This window comes from Bombus bifarius, unplaced genomic scaffold, assembly GCF_011952205.1.
Source record: "Bombus bifarius isolate JDL3187 unplaced genomic scaffold, Bbif_JDL3187 scf7180000009200, whole genome shotgun sequence".
Classification (NCBI taxonomy): Eukaryota; Metazoa; Arthropoda; class Insecta; order Hymenoptera; family Apidae; genus Bombus; species Bombus bifarius.
The window spans coordinates 3,451,863-3,470,668 of NW_022884965.1; the positions used below are offsets into that span (position 1 = coordinate 3,451,863).

Consider the following 18,806-nt stretch of genomic DNA (forward strand, 5'->3'; position numbering starts at 1 on the left):
CACCTTTAAGAGAGAGTAGAAAATATAAGGATGCAATTCTGTACAAACATGCAAAACGAAATTTCTAATCTTATTTAAGAGATAGTTTTTTCTTTGGACAGTATTGTATATTTACAGAAGATGGATCTCTTAACTACTACATCTTATGATAACGAAAATAAAATGATAAGTACAAATTTTGGAATGATAATAACATAGTCACCAGTCTTTTGCAAAGTCTACTTCAAATAATATTAATTCGGGCACTTCGGGAGACTAATAATAACTAGATTGCGAAAATTTACGCAAAATTAAATGCATAAAAATACGCAAACTTAAATACATAAAAATACGCAAACTTAAATACATAAAAATCCGTAGTCTAATAATAACATAGAGTCGTAAAGGATGGAACATATTTCTGTAAAATCTAAACGAATTCTCCAGCCCTGGTCTCCAATATCGAATTCAATTGAATCAAGAACCTATTCCAGTTTTCTGTCGACTCCTCTCGACTGACCAAACCTGGAGGAGGTGGTTCCAAGATACTCAATTTTTTCTCAGACTCCAATCTACATTCACTGTGTTGAATAATAGGCAAAGAAGGTAACTTATCGACATCACTAGGCACAGAATTTATGGTTGTCACTGGAATATCCAATGGTTTAGTAGAAATTGCAAATATCTGGAGATTACTCAATGGAGGTGGTGAAAGATTGGATCTACGATTATCAATCATTGAACCTTCAAATATATCTTCATCAAGACTAGAAGAAATAGAACCATTGTAACACTTTGTTGTACTAACATTTCCCAGTCTCGGCTGTCTACTCTCGATTGACTCGCAAATCTTGTTTCTGGAACAGAAACTTCTAGAACCTGACAATTTTGGCTTTTCAAAGGCGCTTACTATCTTAGTTTCCCTTAATTTATAACCAACTTGAAAGCTGGAACTATGTTTCAATGCTTTAGCTTGACACCTGTCCCCGCAAATATAATTATCCACATGCAGTTTCTTAGGAATAGATTTATCTTCTAAAATACTACGTTTTGGTATGTCCTCGATATTAGTCCCTATATTATCTAAATTAACTACAGTTTGCATCTTAACCAATCTACTCTGAGATTTAAACGAACTCTGATTAGGAATACCCTGACTATCAGGAAGGTAGCGCATCTTCGCCCATTGTCTAGCTTTTGGAGTGACCATATTGGAACACACAAAGCTCTGAGACTTTTGCAATTCAGACCTTGATGAGGAACAATTATTTTCTGATTCTAAAGAGCTAACTTTGTATCTGACAGAGCTATTCCTGAGAAAGGAGTTGTTAAAATCTATAGGTACTTCACCGTTCCTACGTTCGACCTTACATTCTTGAATTTTGGCCTGTAATTTAAGTTTCTCTGGATCAAGGAGACTAGTACGTTGTTCGACAAAATCTGTTCCATCTCTTCCGTTCTCAAAGCTATTTTTAGATACGAAACTATAGGAGGGGAAGTTATTATCTATACTAGTGCAACTATGTACTAGCTTACCTCTCTTCCGCGGCAATCTAGAATCTACAGGAGCGTCTTCTACGGGTGCAGGGTGCCCTGGTTCCGTGCTAGGTAACTTAACGTTTATGGACCCGGATCTGTGGCGCGGTTCAATATCACATTTGCTGCCCTTCAATTCTAATTCCACTTTCGAGCTGTCTGGATTGGTGAAATCAATACTGTTGGATAGTTTTGAGCCGAGTGTTGTTACTCCGATGTCTGAGCTGGCCTTTGGACGCTCTTCTATGTCCGAGTTTGCTTTGGAAGGGACACTGATGTCGGAAGGAGGTTTGGAAGGATCCATGTCTGATGTTAGAGATTCTTCGGAGTCGACTATGCGTTCCAGAGCTTGGGTGGAGATGGCGGACGACAGAGGTCTGGTTACTGGCGGAGGAGGTGCGACTCTTTTCTTTCGTAATCCTAGAAAAATTCAATAAAATTTTTTTAAAATTTGATACGAATAATTTGATAGATGTTTGGAATAGCACAGCAAGGGAAGATAATTTTATTCTAATAATTAATTTATAATAAAACTAACAAATTGAACGGGGAAATCTGATAGAGAGAAAAAGCAACTGAATCATCATCATTAGGGATTATATTTATTACAACTACTCTACTATTTCTTTTACTAAAAACATTTACAAACAAGATTTACTATTAAACTAACAACAACTAACAAAACTATGAAGTTAAAAAGAGGAAACCCGCGCTTAATGTAACATAAGAAAGATCTATATGTAACATAATATATATATATATAACATAAGAAAGACCTGTGGAACTTAAGGAGGTACTGCTAATTCCGTGACTAAGCGTACCAGGCACAGAAGTCAGATTGCTCAAGCTCTTGCTGGATTGTGATGTTTGAGCTAATTTTCTGGGCATTTCCAGTGGAACCTTGTTCCTCCTGGGCAACGTTTCTGGAAGTCTCCCAGCGGAATCTGGGTTGTCACTTAACACAGAAGCTTCATGGTAGCCTGAACTGTCACTGCTGTTACGACTGTGACTGATCACTACCTTGTCCTTGCTGGAGTCTGCGCAATTCTCTTCTGTACCCTGGAATAGTTAGCGGCATATTTTCCAAAGATGACAGTAACGATTCTTAATATATTCTTTGCTAAAATTATCCTAATTGTATATAAGATTTATACTGATATTCAGAAATATTTTGACACTTGCTTATCTTTATGTATTATATTAAGATCATTTAATTGTATAAATATCAAAAACAAATATTCGAAAAATATAGAGTATTATGCTAAATTTTAACAGATGACTTAAATTTATAATCTGCTAATTGTATAAAAAGACAGTCTTGCATAATACTTTTCCGAGCGACTAATTGTCATTAATTTGTCCATTTTTATAACATTCTTACATATAGACAATAGGATGTAGAATATTGTATACAGAACAATTCTACTAACATTACTAACGTCTGCCTGAGCCTGAATAGGCGGCTTTGGCGCGGGTCTCCGCTTCCTCTGAGGCCTGGTAGGCGGTTGTAAAGGACTCGTGCTTCTTCCAGTCTCATCACTCCTCGCTGGTGATGCACTACGTCCTCCGAGGCTATCGGTACTCAAGGAACCCTCCTTAGATTTCTTGAACACAAATCCAAAGACACCTTGCTTCGCCTGTTGCCTACGTCGCTCTTCTTGCCTTTGTAGAGCCATTATATCTTGAGTGCTGAGTGCCGAGCCTAGTGATCTACCTTGCTTGGCGTACAGAGTGACTTCCTGAAGATGGTAATCCTGCAATGACAGCGACAGGTCCAGTGTCTCCAAGCTTGCTGCAAAGAAAGTCAATTTTTGAATTTTTTATTTCTTTCTTTTAGAAAATTAATTGTCAAGGACTATTTCAACGTTAAATATCGTTCAACAAATGTTATTTCACGTAAAAAGCATCTTCAATGAATCACAGTAGATTTTTTATTAACCAAGAATTAATTCCCCTCATAAAAAGAACTCTCTTTACATCATTACAAGAAATACAAAGAAACCTACACAGAAAAATAAATGTATACAATATTCTTCCCATCAATATGATCTTCCAAAACACATCTTAGGCAATCCTCTAATAAAGAGAATATTCCAATTACTATATTATTCTCCAGTAAAGGATGAAGATATCCTATGAATATATGCTTCCTCCAATAAAAAAGCTCCTATACAGGAAATACAATAAAACGTGGACCAAAAGAGATTTGAATATCCAGTACCTCAAAATATTCTCTTCATTAACAATGATTCTCCAAAGTGGATCAAGATCCTTGTACCCGAATCAATTGCTTGAAACAGCAGATTCCAGTTGAGGCGCGGCTTAGGAGCGCAAAAAGAGATTCTTCCAGGTCCAAGGGATCGGTAACAAGTGTAAAGGAGCCTGGGTTTCCGCAGGGACGACGGAGCCCGAAGAGCAACGCCAGGCATGCACGCTTAACGACTAGGAGTAACAAGTGGAAGAGTCGGCCGGCAACCTTGCGATAGCGATCTTAACACAACTGGCTTGGTGTAACTAGCTAACTGAAATATCTCGTGCACCGGCGCGTAAGTACGCGAGATATATAATCGGGGAGTTCCCGCCGGTGTTCATAGTATCGAGAATAGGCTATGGAGGATGGCCGAGCCATTTACCAGCGAATCTGGTTATGTTAGAATGTAGTAGGGTATTCTACAGTCGATGATCTATAGGGTGATTCATTTGAAATTGCTATCTTTATGGCGAAGATTATTTTCTGCTTTAAGAGGGTAGGTTAAACCCCTACTTACTACTGTTTGATTAAAAAAAAAAAGGTCTCAAATTTTAATACATTATGTTTCCTTTATAAAACTACTAAAAAGTGTGTTCTTTTTTACTAATAACTAAGAAAGAAAGTAATTTTTCTTATCTGAGAAAGAATTTGGTCCAGGAAGGATCAAAAGATTTAATATCTTCTTTCTAATCTTCACTGCTTTAACATACTCATGGTAGATCTCTACATGAAACTAAAACAATTGTAAAAAAAAAAAAATTGTAGAATTTTTCTCCTTCATAATTTAGAAACTTTAAAATCCCCGTGTAAGTTCCTATAAATTTTGTTAAATATTAATAGCTTCTGTCTTCCTTTTTCAATACTTTAGAAATTCTAATACTGATCTACATTAAGGGTGCAGTTTCTTACAAAGAAAAGAGCAAACCCAGTTGCAAACTAATGAATCAAACCAAGAGGTTCATGGCAAAAGTAATTGAAGTTGAAAAAACAACCTCAATACGCAGGCTCTCGTGTTATTCCTGTCTTTTGCAGGAAGTAATGACGTATCTTCTCTGAGAGAAAGTCATCATTTGCAGTTGTCTGAAGTGCTGATAGTTTGTTCAAGATCACCATGCACGAATTGTGCGAATATACACGATAATATCAAGAAATATCCTCCAAAGTTTGTTCAGATTACAAAAACAAGGAGAAATCAGATGCATAGTCCTAAAATTGTATATCTTGTTAGGAAGACTTTCCGTCTGGTGAACAAGAATGCAGAATATCAAGAAAATTGAATTAGGACATTATTGCACGCGTGTGTATGTGTGTGTGCACATGCGTGTATACATACATATATATATATACACATAGATGATCTGGATGGCTTCAGAAGCCATATTGATTTGAGCAAACCCAGCCGATGCGCACGGCTACTGACTTCTTGGCAAATCTGATATCTATTTCTGAAAATTGATGCTAACATTCATCACGCAAATAATGCCACAGCGCACAATTTGATACGAAATAATATTTTCAGGAATTCTTTCCTTTTATGTAATTTAATGCTATGGCAACTGGTGGTGCTACACTAGCGCCACGTGAGCGTTAACTAGTACTGTATATGGAATAACCACTGCAATAGAATCTTAAAAGATTAGATTAATTACTATTATCGAAATAACAACTGATTAATAATTAATATTATTAAATTCTGTAAAACCTTCTTATAGATTTCAATCCAAACCATATTCCATTAATCCCTTAACAGCCCAAAAAAATTTGGTTGACTGGTTTTCAGAAATTGATAGGGAATCCCGTTTTCTAGGGTAGAGAAACGCTGGAATGCAAAGAATTTAATTTTTGACAGAAACAATCATTAATAAGAGGTTTTGTTATTTAAAATTTTAGACTTCTAACTCTATTCTTTCAATCCACAATTTTGTCTCATGGATTTCTTTTTCCCAGAAAGCTCCCTCAATTACGTACAAAAAGACGATGAAGTTATACAACGAGTTCAATAATGCTCTGCTTATTCAAGGAAGAAGTGCGTTAATAAAAATATGATCGACTGACCGGGTAAACCTGTTGGTATTATATCTTGAAAAAGGTAACCTGGCCAGTGCTACCGGTTTAAATATCAAGCGCAAATGAACGAATCTAGTTCCGTCCCAGCTACGTTTTCCAGGGCAATGAATATCCACCAATCATCTGGGACAGCCTTATCAAACTGTTCTCTGCGTGGGCAAACCTCAAATAATAAATCTCCACTTGAAATCTTATGTAAACGTCTTAATTGCTTAACACAGTTCGCCACTAGTTGATACCTCTGCTAAACCTTTAACAAGCTTCAGGTCAACGTTCCTAGTTACTATTGCTGAAATTTTAGACTGGTATCATTTGAATCACGTATCATTTGAGCAGTAATTCATCAACTAATGACATTAAAGACTCGATAGAGAAAGAAAGTTACAAGTTATAGGTAATAAACTTTCCTTTTTCAATTTTACTATCTTAAGCAAAATCAGATAATGGACTAATTTGTCATTTAGAAAGTTTAATTCTAAAATTTTATTTATGCTACCATAGGTCTTTTCGTTGTTGTGCAAGCAAATTATTAATTTGTTAACCAAAGCATCTCTGAATCAGGAATTTTTATGATTATATAATGAAAAATTAACAACGACAAATTAATTTTAGTTAGATTAATTTTAGCTCTTGCTAGTACATAGATTCCTCGATGATATAGACCCTATTGCTATCCAATTAAGATTGTTGAATTCAGTAAACAGATAATGAAGATATAATGGATTGAAAAATAGATTGGGAGATCTATAACCAGAAACGAGTTGTTATATAGAAGAAATTGAGAGTCCTAGTAACTAACAAGTCAATATTGTTAACTTGTACCTTATACAATCTATTAATAATATTAATTTAACTGTATATGTGTTTTCAATTGCCCTAATTATTATCTTACTTATCTTGTTATTTTTCTCATCTTTATCTATTTTCCTACGAGTTTGTTAATTATAGGAACGTATTTATGTTGCTTACCTGGATGACGCAGTTCATACTTGTTCTTATCTAAATCTTTTTCGCGGCACACTTGATCCAAGATCTCGCCTAGATTCATCTTCGGACTGACTCTGGACACCCACAGTTGATTTCTTGGTAGATGTACCTACAACAGTTTCACAATCATGATTTTTTCTAGTGCTCGCTGATTACTTGATAAATTATCAGATATAGAAAATGGAACAATAAGGCTAGCATATTGAAATCTGAAGTCTTAAGAAAATGTTTACAGGTTACTTGGACTCTTAAATTTCGCTGGCTCTCTGATATAGTATATGACTAGATTATTAAATACACATATTTTTCTTTTTTACCTGTAGCCTAAAAGTGGTTTCGAACGGTTGATTAACTTGCTTCGATTTTCTTGGTACAAAAGTGCCCTGCTTAGGTAGCAGCTTTACCTGCAACATTAAAGACAGAACAATTTTCAATAGAATCCCTATTCTTTAATAAACTTATCACGATTAAAATTAATATTAAGATTGTAATGAAAATTAATATGAAAATTGAAAGGGAAATTAATAATATTATTGAAAGATCATTTAACACTATAAATATTAATCAACTATGCTGTATAGTGGAATTATACTTGAAAAATAAATTGAATCACTTCTCATTCTCACACGGAATCACTTCTCTGTTTCATGGAAACAGCAATATACCCTTAATTGAGATTATGAATATAAAAATGAGCAATTAAAGGAAAGTTTCCTAATTCCTCTGCCATCGATAAATTATTCTTTCAATTTTTAAATTTTGTTTTCTCCGTTTAATTCAAAAAAACATAGGAAATGGTCGAGACTTCTCGAAAGACACCAGACACGTGCAACGAAACGGTTGCGATTAGAGGTCGGCAAGGTAATTCTACAAGATTAGAAGAGATTAGAAGTAGTCTTCAGAAAAAAACAACTACACCGTCTCTTAGAGATTAAGGATCGCACGATTCATGGAATTCCAAGTCGTTTGCTCAACTCTAACCCTTCGTTTCCCTAGGCAGAAAAACTGCAGACTCAAGAGTTATTCTACTCTCCTTGATACAACTTCCTGTTGAGATCTTCCACCCAAGAAAGAAGCCCATAGATCTTGCGAGGATGAGAAAAATTATCTGAAAAATTACAGAGAAGTCCACGACCTATGCGTAGAATAAAGAGCCTAAATCTCCTCCCCTGATCAATCTTTGCTGTTAAGTGCTTCAGCCTGACAATTGGAATTTTAAAATAGAAATGCCGCTATATTTGAATGACAGGAAAAACGACGGAATTGGTCGTTTCTAATCTTTCTGTAGATTCGTTCTGTCGCTTATCGATTAGAACTGACAATCAAAAGTATACGACTTTGTGCCTAATTTCGTTCCTCTACATGGATACCCAAGAGACGAAATTAGGAACGCGCGTTTCAGAAAGAAATTCGCAATAGAGTCATCCAGAGACAACGAAGATCGAGATATGGCCTGTTTTATATGTGATGAACGATTTTCGAACGATGTGAGCGCAGAAAAGTGTGAGATGCACCGCTTCATATGCTGCTGTCTTCTGTGCACATCTAAATCACAAATTAAAAAATTTGTATGTTATTTTTCTATAGATCCATAATTTATATTATTATTATTATGTATCTTAAATTAACTTTTGAAACCGGTCATTTGACCGGGTCTGGTAAGTTAGTGTTAAACTGAAATACTTTCGATACTTAACCTTCTACTTACTTTGCCGTAAAGCAACTAGACTGCCCACAGTTAACAGGTTAAGTACAACCACAAGCATACGTATTTATAGCTATTAGATATCTCAACTCGTTGAACAGACTATAGTTTCCTAACATATGTAGCTGTAATACCTGAAGTGCATCCAATGCACCAATTGGCGTGTTAGGTTGATGAGGTAGAACTATTCCACGTTCTCCAATCGCTTGCAGAGTGTAGCTAGAAGCTGTCAATTTGTGTGCCGTGGCGATCTGCACGAGGAGGTCCATCATCGGCATACTGTGAACAGAAAGAAATCCAAGGAACCGTTTAGAATTCGAAAATTTGCACGCCAAGGAAGCAACAAGCCATGCCACATTATGCCATATCGTTCCGCGATATTGCGTCGACACGTCTCAGGAAATTAGTCTCTGAACTTTGTATTTTACACCTGAATTTTTCATTCTTATTTAAAATTATTTTTATTTCACTTCAATGATAGAAACTTTATTACAATGATAGTGTGTTTACAAAGAGGCGAAGACAAAAAGGAAGGAACAACGCAGACAATTTTGAAGAGAACTGCCTGATTTTGAGAAAACCGAGTTTGAAATTTAAAGCGCGCGCGCTTTCTTAACGCATGCGCCGCTGCTGTTTAAATATGGCTACCTTAGGGATTACCCTTTCCTTCGCTAGACGTGTCTTTATTTCACGTAATTATGGCTGTTTTAATGCACTTCTTTGTTTCTTAAAAACTTCGTTATTTCTATAAAAATGAATATTATATTATTAATATTATATTTAGTATTATATTATATTATAATGTTAATACTATATTATCAGTATATTATACAAATGAAACCATTTCTATTGTTTCATTGAATATTCTCGCTATCTTAAAGCTACTTTGTATATTCCGAAGCGCACGATTTTGCATTTTCTGCCTGTCCAACAAAATTTCCAACTTTTACAAAGGCTGCACGCCTAAGAAAATATTAGTTTATGGTAATAACAGCAAGCGTAGACCACAAAGAACGAGAAAACACTACTCACAGCACGGATGGAATAACGAATGGGTACTTTCTTTCAACTGAAACGTTTTCTCGCGTCGGTAAACGGATCATTAGTCAACAAATAATTCTTTGATAGGTTCCAGAGTATTGTTTCTTCAACAGCTACCATTTTCATGGGGCGACCCGAATTTGTGGAAAGTACGAGGATCGAGTAAACGTCATTTAGAGAAAAAAAAAGACCGAATAGAGATCAATACGTAAGTGGAAAAAAGCAATCCTAAAGAAACAGTCGACTGAATTTCTCCTTCTAGTGGTTTTTCTTTTTTAGCATCTCTAGAAAGCACCGTGATATAAAGATTCTGTTCGTAGCCTAAGTGCACTATGGAGCAGGTTACATTTTCTCGAGTAGAATGGACAGGGAAAATGACTGGATATTTCAGGAGCTTTTTATCGAAGAATTATCGCCAATTAAGAGAAACCGGTGATTTATTTGCTTTTCTAACGACTGCGTGATCGCGCTATAGGGAATTTTTTTTCTCATAGCTTACGTAGTTTTAGCTACAATTATAGAGTAATCAAAAGTAAATTTGTAGAAGAAGTAACTGCAAAGTGATTAGTGGATTGGCTGCGTGGATTCTCAGGGAATTTCCTATTTTTCTGAGTAGAACCAAATAAAGACAGAATCTAGAATTTAATTCGTACAGTCGAACCTCGGTAACTCGAACCTAAAGGGAAGAGCCGAAATCTTCAAATTACACAGGGTTTGTCTTACCTAAGTTTTCGAGCAAAAGAAGTTGAACAAACGAAATTTCGACGGACAGAAGCTTCGTACGAAGGTATAATTACATTCACCTTTTTGGGAAGCGTTTAGCGTTTTAAGCTTCTCTTGAAACTCGTTTTACTCGACGTACATAAATGCAAAATTTACATAAGCGATAGACGATGGTAATTATGCGTTCGACCGACGAAAAACGATTAGCTTCTGTGGACACGTGACAAATAATCCGAGTTGACGTAAGTTTTATTTCGACTTCCAGAGGTCTTCGCAGCGGAGCGGAAGGAAATGAACAAAACTGTAGTCTTACAGAGGTTTCTGAGTTACAGAGGTTCTGGTTACCAAGGGGCTCCACTGTATAAGGAACATTTCCTTTCACTTTGGACATTTTCTTTGATATTTCAATATTTCTTTGTGTTTCTATGTCTTCAGCTTTCCTGTAATTGCATAAACTGGTTTCTGTCTGCAGAGCTTTCTGTTAGCAACAAGCTGACCAAGTTAAATCGGGCAAAAATGAAGGGTGAACTTTCTAGATTCTAGATGATGTTAATGAGAATGATCTCAGTGATTGAACAAGAGGAGAACGTTTCATAATTATGCGCCAACAACGTCTGGTCGTAATTTGAACAGCGTCACGCTGCAATAACACAATGATTACAGGCATTATGGCCTGGAGGTTCCAGGAATCGGCGAATTAATCTGCTAATTGGACCGTTAAATTAATTTCAGGGCGGTTAGGATGATTCTGCTCATTGTCAGTTGCATATTGCACCGTTAGACAAACCTTACATAGGTGTATTACAAAAACAAATTACATAAGCTTGGGCTAAACTAATCTAGACTGATTATTAAACTCAAATTTTTGTTTCTAATGCTAATTACAAACTAAATTAAATTGAATTCGTTAGAAGGTCCCTAATTCATATGCTCGCTATAGCAAAGTATGTTTTAGACCTAAACTCCTGCTACGAAAGTGACATAATTTGATAAACATGCCGAGGAATAGGGGATTCCTTAGGATTTCCCCAAGTTCTTTACAATCCCTAGAGTTCCTAGATTTAGAATCCCTAGAGTTCCTAGATTTAGAATCCCTAGAATCCCTAGATTTAGGTTTCCTAGAGATCCATAGAATTCTTCTTATAAAATGAAAATAACAAAAATGACACCTGATTCTATTTTTCACTTAGAAATTTGATTATGATGAAATTATGCGTTAATTTTGTTTATTTAAATCGTTGCAAGTCGGTCCTTCTCAATTTTAAAGATGCTGCTATTTGTTAGACGTGCCACCCACTTTTGGGGCAAGTACATATGAAAGATGAATTCGAAAGAGTAGTGTACCTTCTCTGCACCGTGACCCTCTGCGTTTGAAGATGATGCTCCTGAGGTAACTGGACCAGGAGCTCCATGCTACCGGCTAGCATGTCTGCTGGCGTGTCCTCGGTCACGGTTAGAACCATTCTGGATGGCCTCTCCTCTCTAATCCTGGAAATCAATAGAAAAGAAGGAATTTTTCATTAGAAAAATGTTGAACCAACTGAATCAGGAATATTTTATTCTAAGAAAATTGAAATTAAAATTAAAATTGAAGTTGTAGAAAATTTGATAGATCCCTTTTTTTTTGGTATTTGATATAGACAAAATTCTTATATAGCCTCATAAATGTCCTTTTAAATGTCGTTACAAAGAGATAAAATAAAGAATGAAGATGACGAATATGATTACCAATTATAGGCAATAAATTAGAAGATGTAATAATCCTTTATTGGAATAATTATTTATATTCGAAGACGGCATACCTATATTTCAGACTGAACTCTTCAAAAGCTAACCGTTAGTAACAAAACAAAAGAAAAAAATATCGCTGTCCACTCATACCAAAAAAATGGTTGTTATGTCATTCTGTCATTTACTATGTCATACTGCAGTCTACGTGTAAAGATAATTTGTTTTCAGTATGTTGAATAATTTTTCTTGCTACGTACTCACACGCACGCGTTCGTTTCTCATAATAATCCAACGCTAATTATAAGTGTTATTATCCTGAAATATTAACAAGAATATTACTACAGTAGAATTGTACAGAAAATACTCTAGAAAATACTCTAATTATATTTTATAACGAGCTATTGTCACAGTGCAGTTCTAGTTTAGAAATACATGTTCCTGACATACGATGCGCACAATCCATCCTTCTTCTTCTCATTGATATTTCAGTCATCGAGTTCGTGTTTTACAAAATCATTTGCATAACAATTACAGCAGACGATATTCTTCAAACAATCGAACGACACAAATTTCTTAACGTTCTCCAATATGTACGAAACGAAAGCGTGCATTTGAAAGAAACGTGGCACAAATTCCCCGGGGCTTCCCCAAACATAGACCGACCACACTTTCATGTTCACATGACATGCAGCTATTCAATGCCAGCCGTTATCATCGTGGCCGTTTCACAACATTATCGAATTAATCTCGATCTGGATTTTATACCTCAAAATGGAACTGAACTAGTTCATGGCCAGCTGACAATAACAATCTGACCGTTATGTGGCTTAAAGGTGGCTTGCAAGTAGCTTTTTGACGCTACCTTAATCAGACCCGGTCAAATGACCAAAAAATTTAATTTGAAATTATATTTCAAAATTTAATTTGGAATTATATTCCAAAATTTAATTTGAAATTATGTTCCAAAATTTAATTTGCAATTACGTTTCAAAATTCAATTTGAAATCACACTTCAAAATTTAATCTGGAATTACGTTCCAAAATTTAATTTGAAATTACACTTCAAAATTTAATTTGAAATTAGACTTCAAAATTTAATTTGAAATCACACTTCAAAATTTAATTTGATATTATGTTCCAAAATTTAATTTGCAATCACATTTCAAAATTTAATTTGAAATCACACTTCAAAATTTAATTTGAAATTATGTTCCAAAATTTAATTTGCAATCACATTTCAAAATTTAATTTGAAATCACACTTGAAAATTTAATTTGAAATTATATTCCAAAATTTAATTTGAAATTATGTTCCAAAATTTAATTTGCAATTACGTTTCAACATTTAATTTGGAATTATATTTCAAAATTTAATTTAAAATTACGTTACAAAATTTAATTTGAAATCACATTTCAAAATTTAATTTAAAATTACGTTACAAAATTTAATTTGAAACTACATTTCGAAATTTCATTTGAAATTATACATTCACTGCTATTCCTTCCGTTCATCTAACTTTATATAAATTCTTATATTATCTAATTAATCAGTTTCTCAATTTTCGTTAATATATGTTAATGAATGTACAATCTTAAATTAAATTTTGGAACTGGTCATTTGACCGGGCCTGGTAAGGTTGGTGTTAAAAGTGAAACGTCACTACGTTACGCGATATATACGTATATATATCTTTTTCAATGACCTTGAACGATAGAGTCTTGCAAACTAAACAGTACGAATTTTAATAATGTCCAAAGGTCGTGCACTGATTTAGTAATGTTGGTTTTACCTAATTATTTCAAGTAGTTCGTTGCAGATTTTTGTACTATTTTATGTTGTTTTTTCCATTTAAGAAATTCTTAATATTTTAATATTTTGATATTTCAATAATCACTCCCTTAGTGTCTTAGTACCGTGATAGTATATTTCGTGGATCGATGCTTTCATGCTTGCATACACCAGTATACTAGTATCTTGGTATTTTAGTACTTTGAACACGTGAACGTTTGAATATAACAACATACCAGTTGTTAGACACATTGATGTTTGAAAACTTGCATCATTTGTCATAAGACAGACTAGGAAAACAAAAAGTGAATAACAGCTATTTGGCAGCCTTAATACAAGCCATTAAAACCTGCTATTAAAAAAGTTAACTTGTCAATGCTAATGGACACCCAAGTAACGCGTATTCTGGAACGCGTGTAAGGTGATACAGTAGAACGGCGACACATGGAAGACGAAACGCGTGATAAAAAGCAGACAGTATCGTTTCCTATAACGCAATCTACTCTATTGGTCGAATAGGGTGGTCAGATCGATTACCATCTATCTGGCTGCTACTGTGCTCTGGAACAAACAGCCACAGATAAACGTTTCACACGACACTCGCATACACATTGTACAACTCACATTGTACGCAATATTATACACTACTATAGTTTTGTACACTACTATGAATTTTATCATAAAGAGTTGATTTCTAGCAGAATAACATCTAGTATATAAGTCTTATCACATACAGTGATATGATATAATTCAATATCCGTGCAAAATTCTATTGTATTGATAATGCATCGACATAATTGAATTTAATACATTTTTAATTAAAAAGGTATTTTAATTAGGTATTTTTCAAGTGTATCGTGACTTTGGAACCACCTTATAGATTCCTGTTAAACTGTACAAGGAAAGAAGATAAATTATAGCGCGCAGATTATACTCAAGTATCGCAGAATATAGGTTAAGATCGGGGAAACAGACAAGAAGATGTACAACTTGGAATTCAGAATCTTGAATGAACCTTATCTCCAAGTCACAGAGAAAAACCGTGGTTTCATCAGTGATTTCATAAGTGGCTCTCGCACATCGTTGCGACATTTGCCAATTGAATGAACGAGACTGTTGCTCGCTGAAAAGAAAACGGCTACTTGCAGCCGCTTCAAATTCCTTAACGACGTCAGCTTTTCCAATACAAGGCGTCTAAAGCGTCAAATTAAAAGAATCTTGTATTCAAATTCCTCCAACCTCTTCAAAGCACATTTAACCATTCACATATTTCACAGCCTAATCCTTTAAACGCCAAAAATATCTCCGAATAATTAATAGCAGTCGGTTCTGCATAAAAAATTAAACGAAAGATATAGAATAATATTTTTCTCTAGGAATCGTAATTTTCAAATAAATCGAGCTTAAAAGTATGAGGCGTGCCACTAGCTTGAACGCGCGCCATCTTTGCAATGGCGTCACCGAAATAGGGCAAACCCCTAGCTTTTTATTCGATTTTCTGGATAACAGAGACACTCGTTAAAAAAATATATTGCGCGTTCTTTCTTCAGTTTTTTACAACGATTCATCCGGCACACTCGGAGCTATTCGATACATTTTTATGACGCAATTTCGTCAAGTCGACGGTTAAAACGTAATTGTTTCGACGCTCGAGGCGGAGTTTCGGTTTTCATCGGGTAACCAGGGGAAAGCAAATTGAGATCCACGCATCCATTTCGGTATCAATCACTCGAGTCACGGGATAGCCGATGATTATATCGAAGGAACGGTACCGTTACATAATTCGGATCTCGAAGAGAGGCCCTTTACGTAACCGCTTACAAATGGCAAACGCAGCCACCGACCACTTGCTGCTAATTGCATATATACAACACGATCAGTCAAGTTAGTATATATAATCTAATAAACTCGTGGCACGATGAAACGTTGAATCATCGTTGTTTACGCTATCGATGAACCCAGAGGTGCATTCCCTTCTACGAATGTGCAGGAATTCCATCTGCGCAAGAGAACCGACGCGAATGAAGAGAACCGACAAGAACTGTAAGCTCGAGCTAAGTTAGTGGACCCACTATGCAAATTCTTTTTGGACATTTGGTATTTTCGGATTTGACGTTCGAAGGATACTGATTTTTTGAAGTATTTATGATTTAGGTCAATCTTGCTGTGAGAATTTTATCTTCTACATAAATGGGGATATTTTAAGATTCCGCATGTCCAATATCGCTCATTAGTCATTAATTATTTTCACATTTAGGAATTCAGAAACGCGACACTATAACGTAACAAATGTCTACATATTTATAAGGAAATATCTACCTATTTATAAGCAAATATCTACTATACTGAAGAGCAAGGTATGCGAAGGGAATGAGCGATCGTTTATTCCTTTCATCATATCGGAGAAATACACCATAAGGATGGGGAGAATGTATGAATAACACATTATACAGTTCTCAAATTAATAAATCTTCCCCTGTCGAAGAATATCGCCACGTGCAGGCACACGTGACTCTGTAGACGCGTCCCTAGAGCATTTCGTGATAGTGGGTTGCTCAATCAGTTCCTGTGGCTGGCACGTTTTCCACCACGAGGTCTACGAAGAAAGAAGCAGTAACGAGCCGGGCAATGCGTGCCCTGGACACGCTGGACCACGGATTTAATTCCGTTCTCGCATCAGAAAACTTAAATTAAGACGTCCGATACGTTTACACCTCGAGGCTGTACTTACATCCCAAAAAAGGTCTGGTCCCATATAACCAGTATTTAGTGTAAAAAGAATTCATAAAAATCACTAGCTTTCACCGTCGTTACGCGAGAATCTCCTCTGAAAGTAGCTAAAGTCACGCGACATCTGTAAATATCATGTAAATAATAGGTACTAACAAATATGAGATTATAAAACAACACTTTCTTTCGCTTTTTACTTCCTTATTCTAGCATTTATCGATTCAACTGCGAAATCACGAAAATCCCTAGACTAAACAGCTGTTCTCCATGTACTTCTTACGATCGAGCGATTTTTTCGAATTCCTAGTAACAGTTTCATCCTCGCAGAGGAGTTGCACGAAGCAGCAGGAATAATTGGTCCATCGACGTTTCGAAGATTACAGATTGCACGCTGTGGATCGTCAGGAAAGGCACGCCGTCCGTCCTTTCGAGTGTTTTGTTACGATTCGGTTCGTTGGCTAGAACGCAGGAAATATCGATCTCTTTCTACGTTTCCTTGACCGTGGCTTCGACCAAAGAGATCCCACGGAAGAGCCATGATTTATTCCCGCTAGGGGGAGCTCTGGGATCGCTGGTTTTGCTGCGTTGTATCGCGAAATAGTCAGGAAGAAGTTAAAAGAAACGTATCCTGCCGGTGATTGACAAACTTTCTTCTTTTTATGGGACAAATGACATGGTTGATCACCGGAAATTATTATTTCCATTTGTTTCGACGAACATGTTATTAGGACATGACGATCGGATTCAATCCCCTATGATAATTGAAAGGCTTAAACCTAACGAGGATTCTCATTGACAAATGATCGAAGAAATGTAATTTGAAAAATTAGAAAATTGCGTATCTCTTACATGTTTGTTGAACTTTTGGTGAATTCGTACAGGTGGCGTTAGCCTAACTTGTTTCTGCTCAAATCTGACCTTAAATAATACCTATGGAATAGTTAGGATTCACACAATTGGTCAGGTGTCTATTGCTTGATAAATGTTGGGAAAGGTATCTGTTGTTGTTAATAACTAATAATTGGTGTTATCAGAAGGAGCTATCAGAAGTGAGATTCAGAGGAAATTGTGTTACAGAGCAACAGTTATGCAATGTCGTACTATTGACTGTACAGAAATCCCACAGAAATGGGCAATGGATGTAGTGGGCTATTTATTTGTAGGGATCCAAAATCCACCTTCCTAGTTCTATTATTAAAAGGTAATACAAAATTGAATGCACACAATGACCTAAATAGGCAGTCCCTAACTTGGAATTATATCAAGTTCCCTAATTTGCAATTACATCAATGATGGTCAGACTACACATTTGGTCAGGAGTCTAGCAACATTGACCAGAAGAAGATACTAACTAGCAAAATGACTTGGTTCTGTCACCTCCTCTGCACAGTACAACTGTAAATACTCTACATAAATATTTAAAAGAACGATGAAAAATATTCCTACACTGATTGAATAAGATTTGATAGATTGCAGGTCTTTCATGTCCTCAAATTATTGCTAAGACCACTGTATGTCCTCAACTATGTCTAAAACCGCTGCAGTTATACGTTTCAATAAAAAATCTCGTTCAGTTCAGGACAATGACCGTCCATTCTCTTGATCCTGACAAGGGACACATTGACAAAATGGTCACGCACACCCATTGGACAATGCAACACGCGTTCGACAAGCAGTCTGTCTCGCAGTCCAATGCACACGTAATGAAAATCCTTAATGAGGACCTCAAAGATCCCGGTGCAATGTCGACCGTGCTTTCTGCGCACAATGCATGCACTCATTACCATTAATTCGTGTTCTCGCCCTCTTGCAACTCGACAGCAGCCTCTCATGGTTACGTAAAACGAAACACTATACCCTGGACTGTGTGTATACCTTCATGATCACTTATGCTGAAATGACATAATTCTCTTGGAGAGACAGGATGCCATTACAGTCGTGCCATTTATTGAAAGACAAAATGGCTTTGGAATGGCTTCAAGGAAGAAACTGTATAATTCTGTTATTAAGACGGTCGTGCATTTTTAAAATTATGTTCACGCGCAAAGGTAAAAGTAAAAGCAACGTGGCATTTGTAAACTGATTATATCACTTTTTGTGGATTTTTCAGTTCCACTGCAACGTTCGATGCTTAAGAAACAAGCGATTTACTTCTTCTTAATAAAAAGATGAAGCAAAAGCAGGTAAGTGATAATAAATTCTAAGGTGAATTTAGAAAAATAGTATTTGACATATTAGCGCTTTGGTCGTCTTTATTTTCACCACTGT

The 18,806-nt window shown here is 35.8% G+C and overlaps 1 protein-coding gene across 6 annotated transcripts in view; it reads right to left on the reverse strand.

Moving 5' to 3' along the window:
- Nucleotides 1-18,806, reverse strand: part of LOC117214477 — a 95,473-nt gene that overhangs the window by 5,572 nt on the left and 71,095 nt on the right. For 5 of the 6 annotated variants that reach the window (XM_033460614.1, XM_033460619.1, XM_033460616.1 and 2 more), the window contains 7 exons: nt 11,634-11,777; nt 8,660-8,804; nt 7,138-7,224; nt 6,803-6,929; nt 2,946-3,307; nt 2,292-2,574; nt 1,516-1,935 (listed from right to left, as the gene is read on the reverse strand). In XM_033460614.1, coding sequence (XP_033316505.1) covers nt 1,516-1,935; nt 2,292-2,574; nt 2,946-3,307; nt 6,803-6,929; nt 7,138-7,224; nt 8,660-8,804; nt 11,634-11,777 — 1,568 coding nt within the window. The remainder of the gene's footprint in view (nt 1-1,515; nt 1,936-2,291; nt 2,575-2,945; nt 3,308-6,802; nt 6,930-7,137; nt 7,225-8,659; nt 8,805-11,633; nt 11,778-18,806) is intronic. The other variant, XM_033460615.1, reaches the window with a different exon arrangement.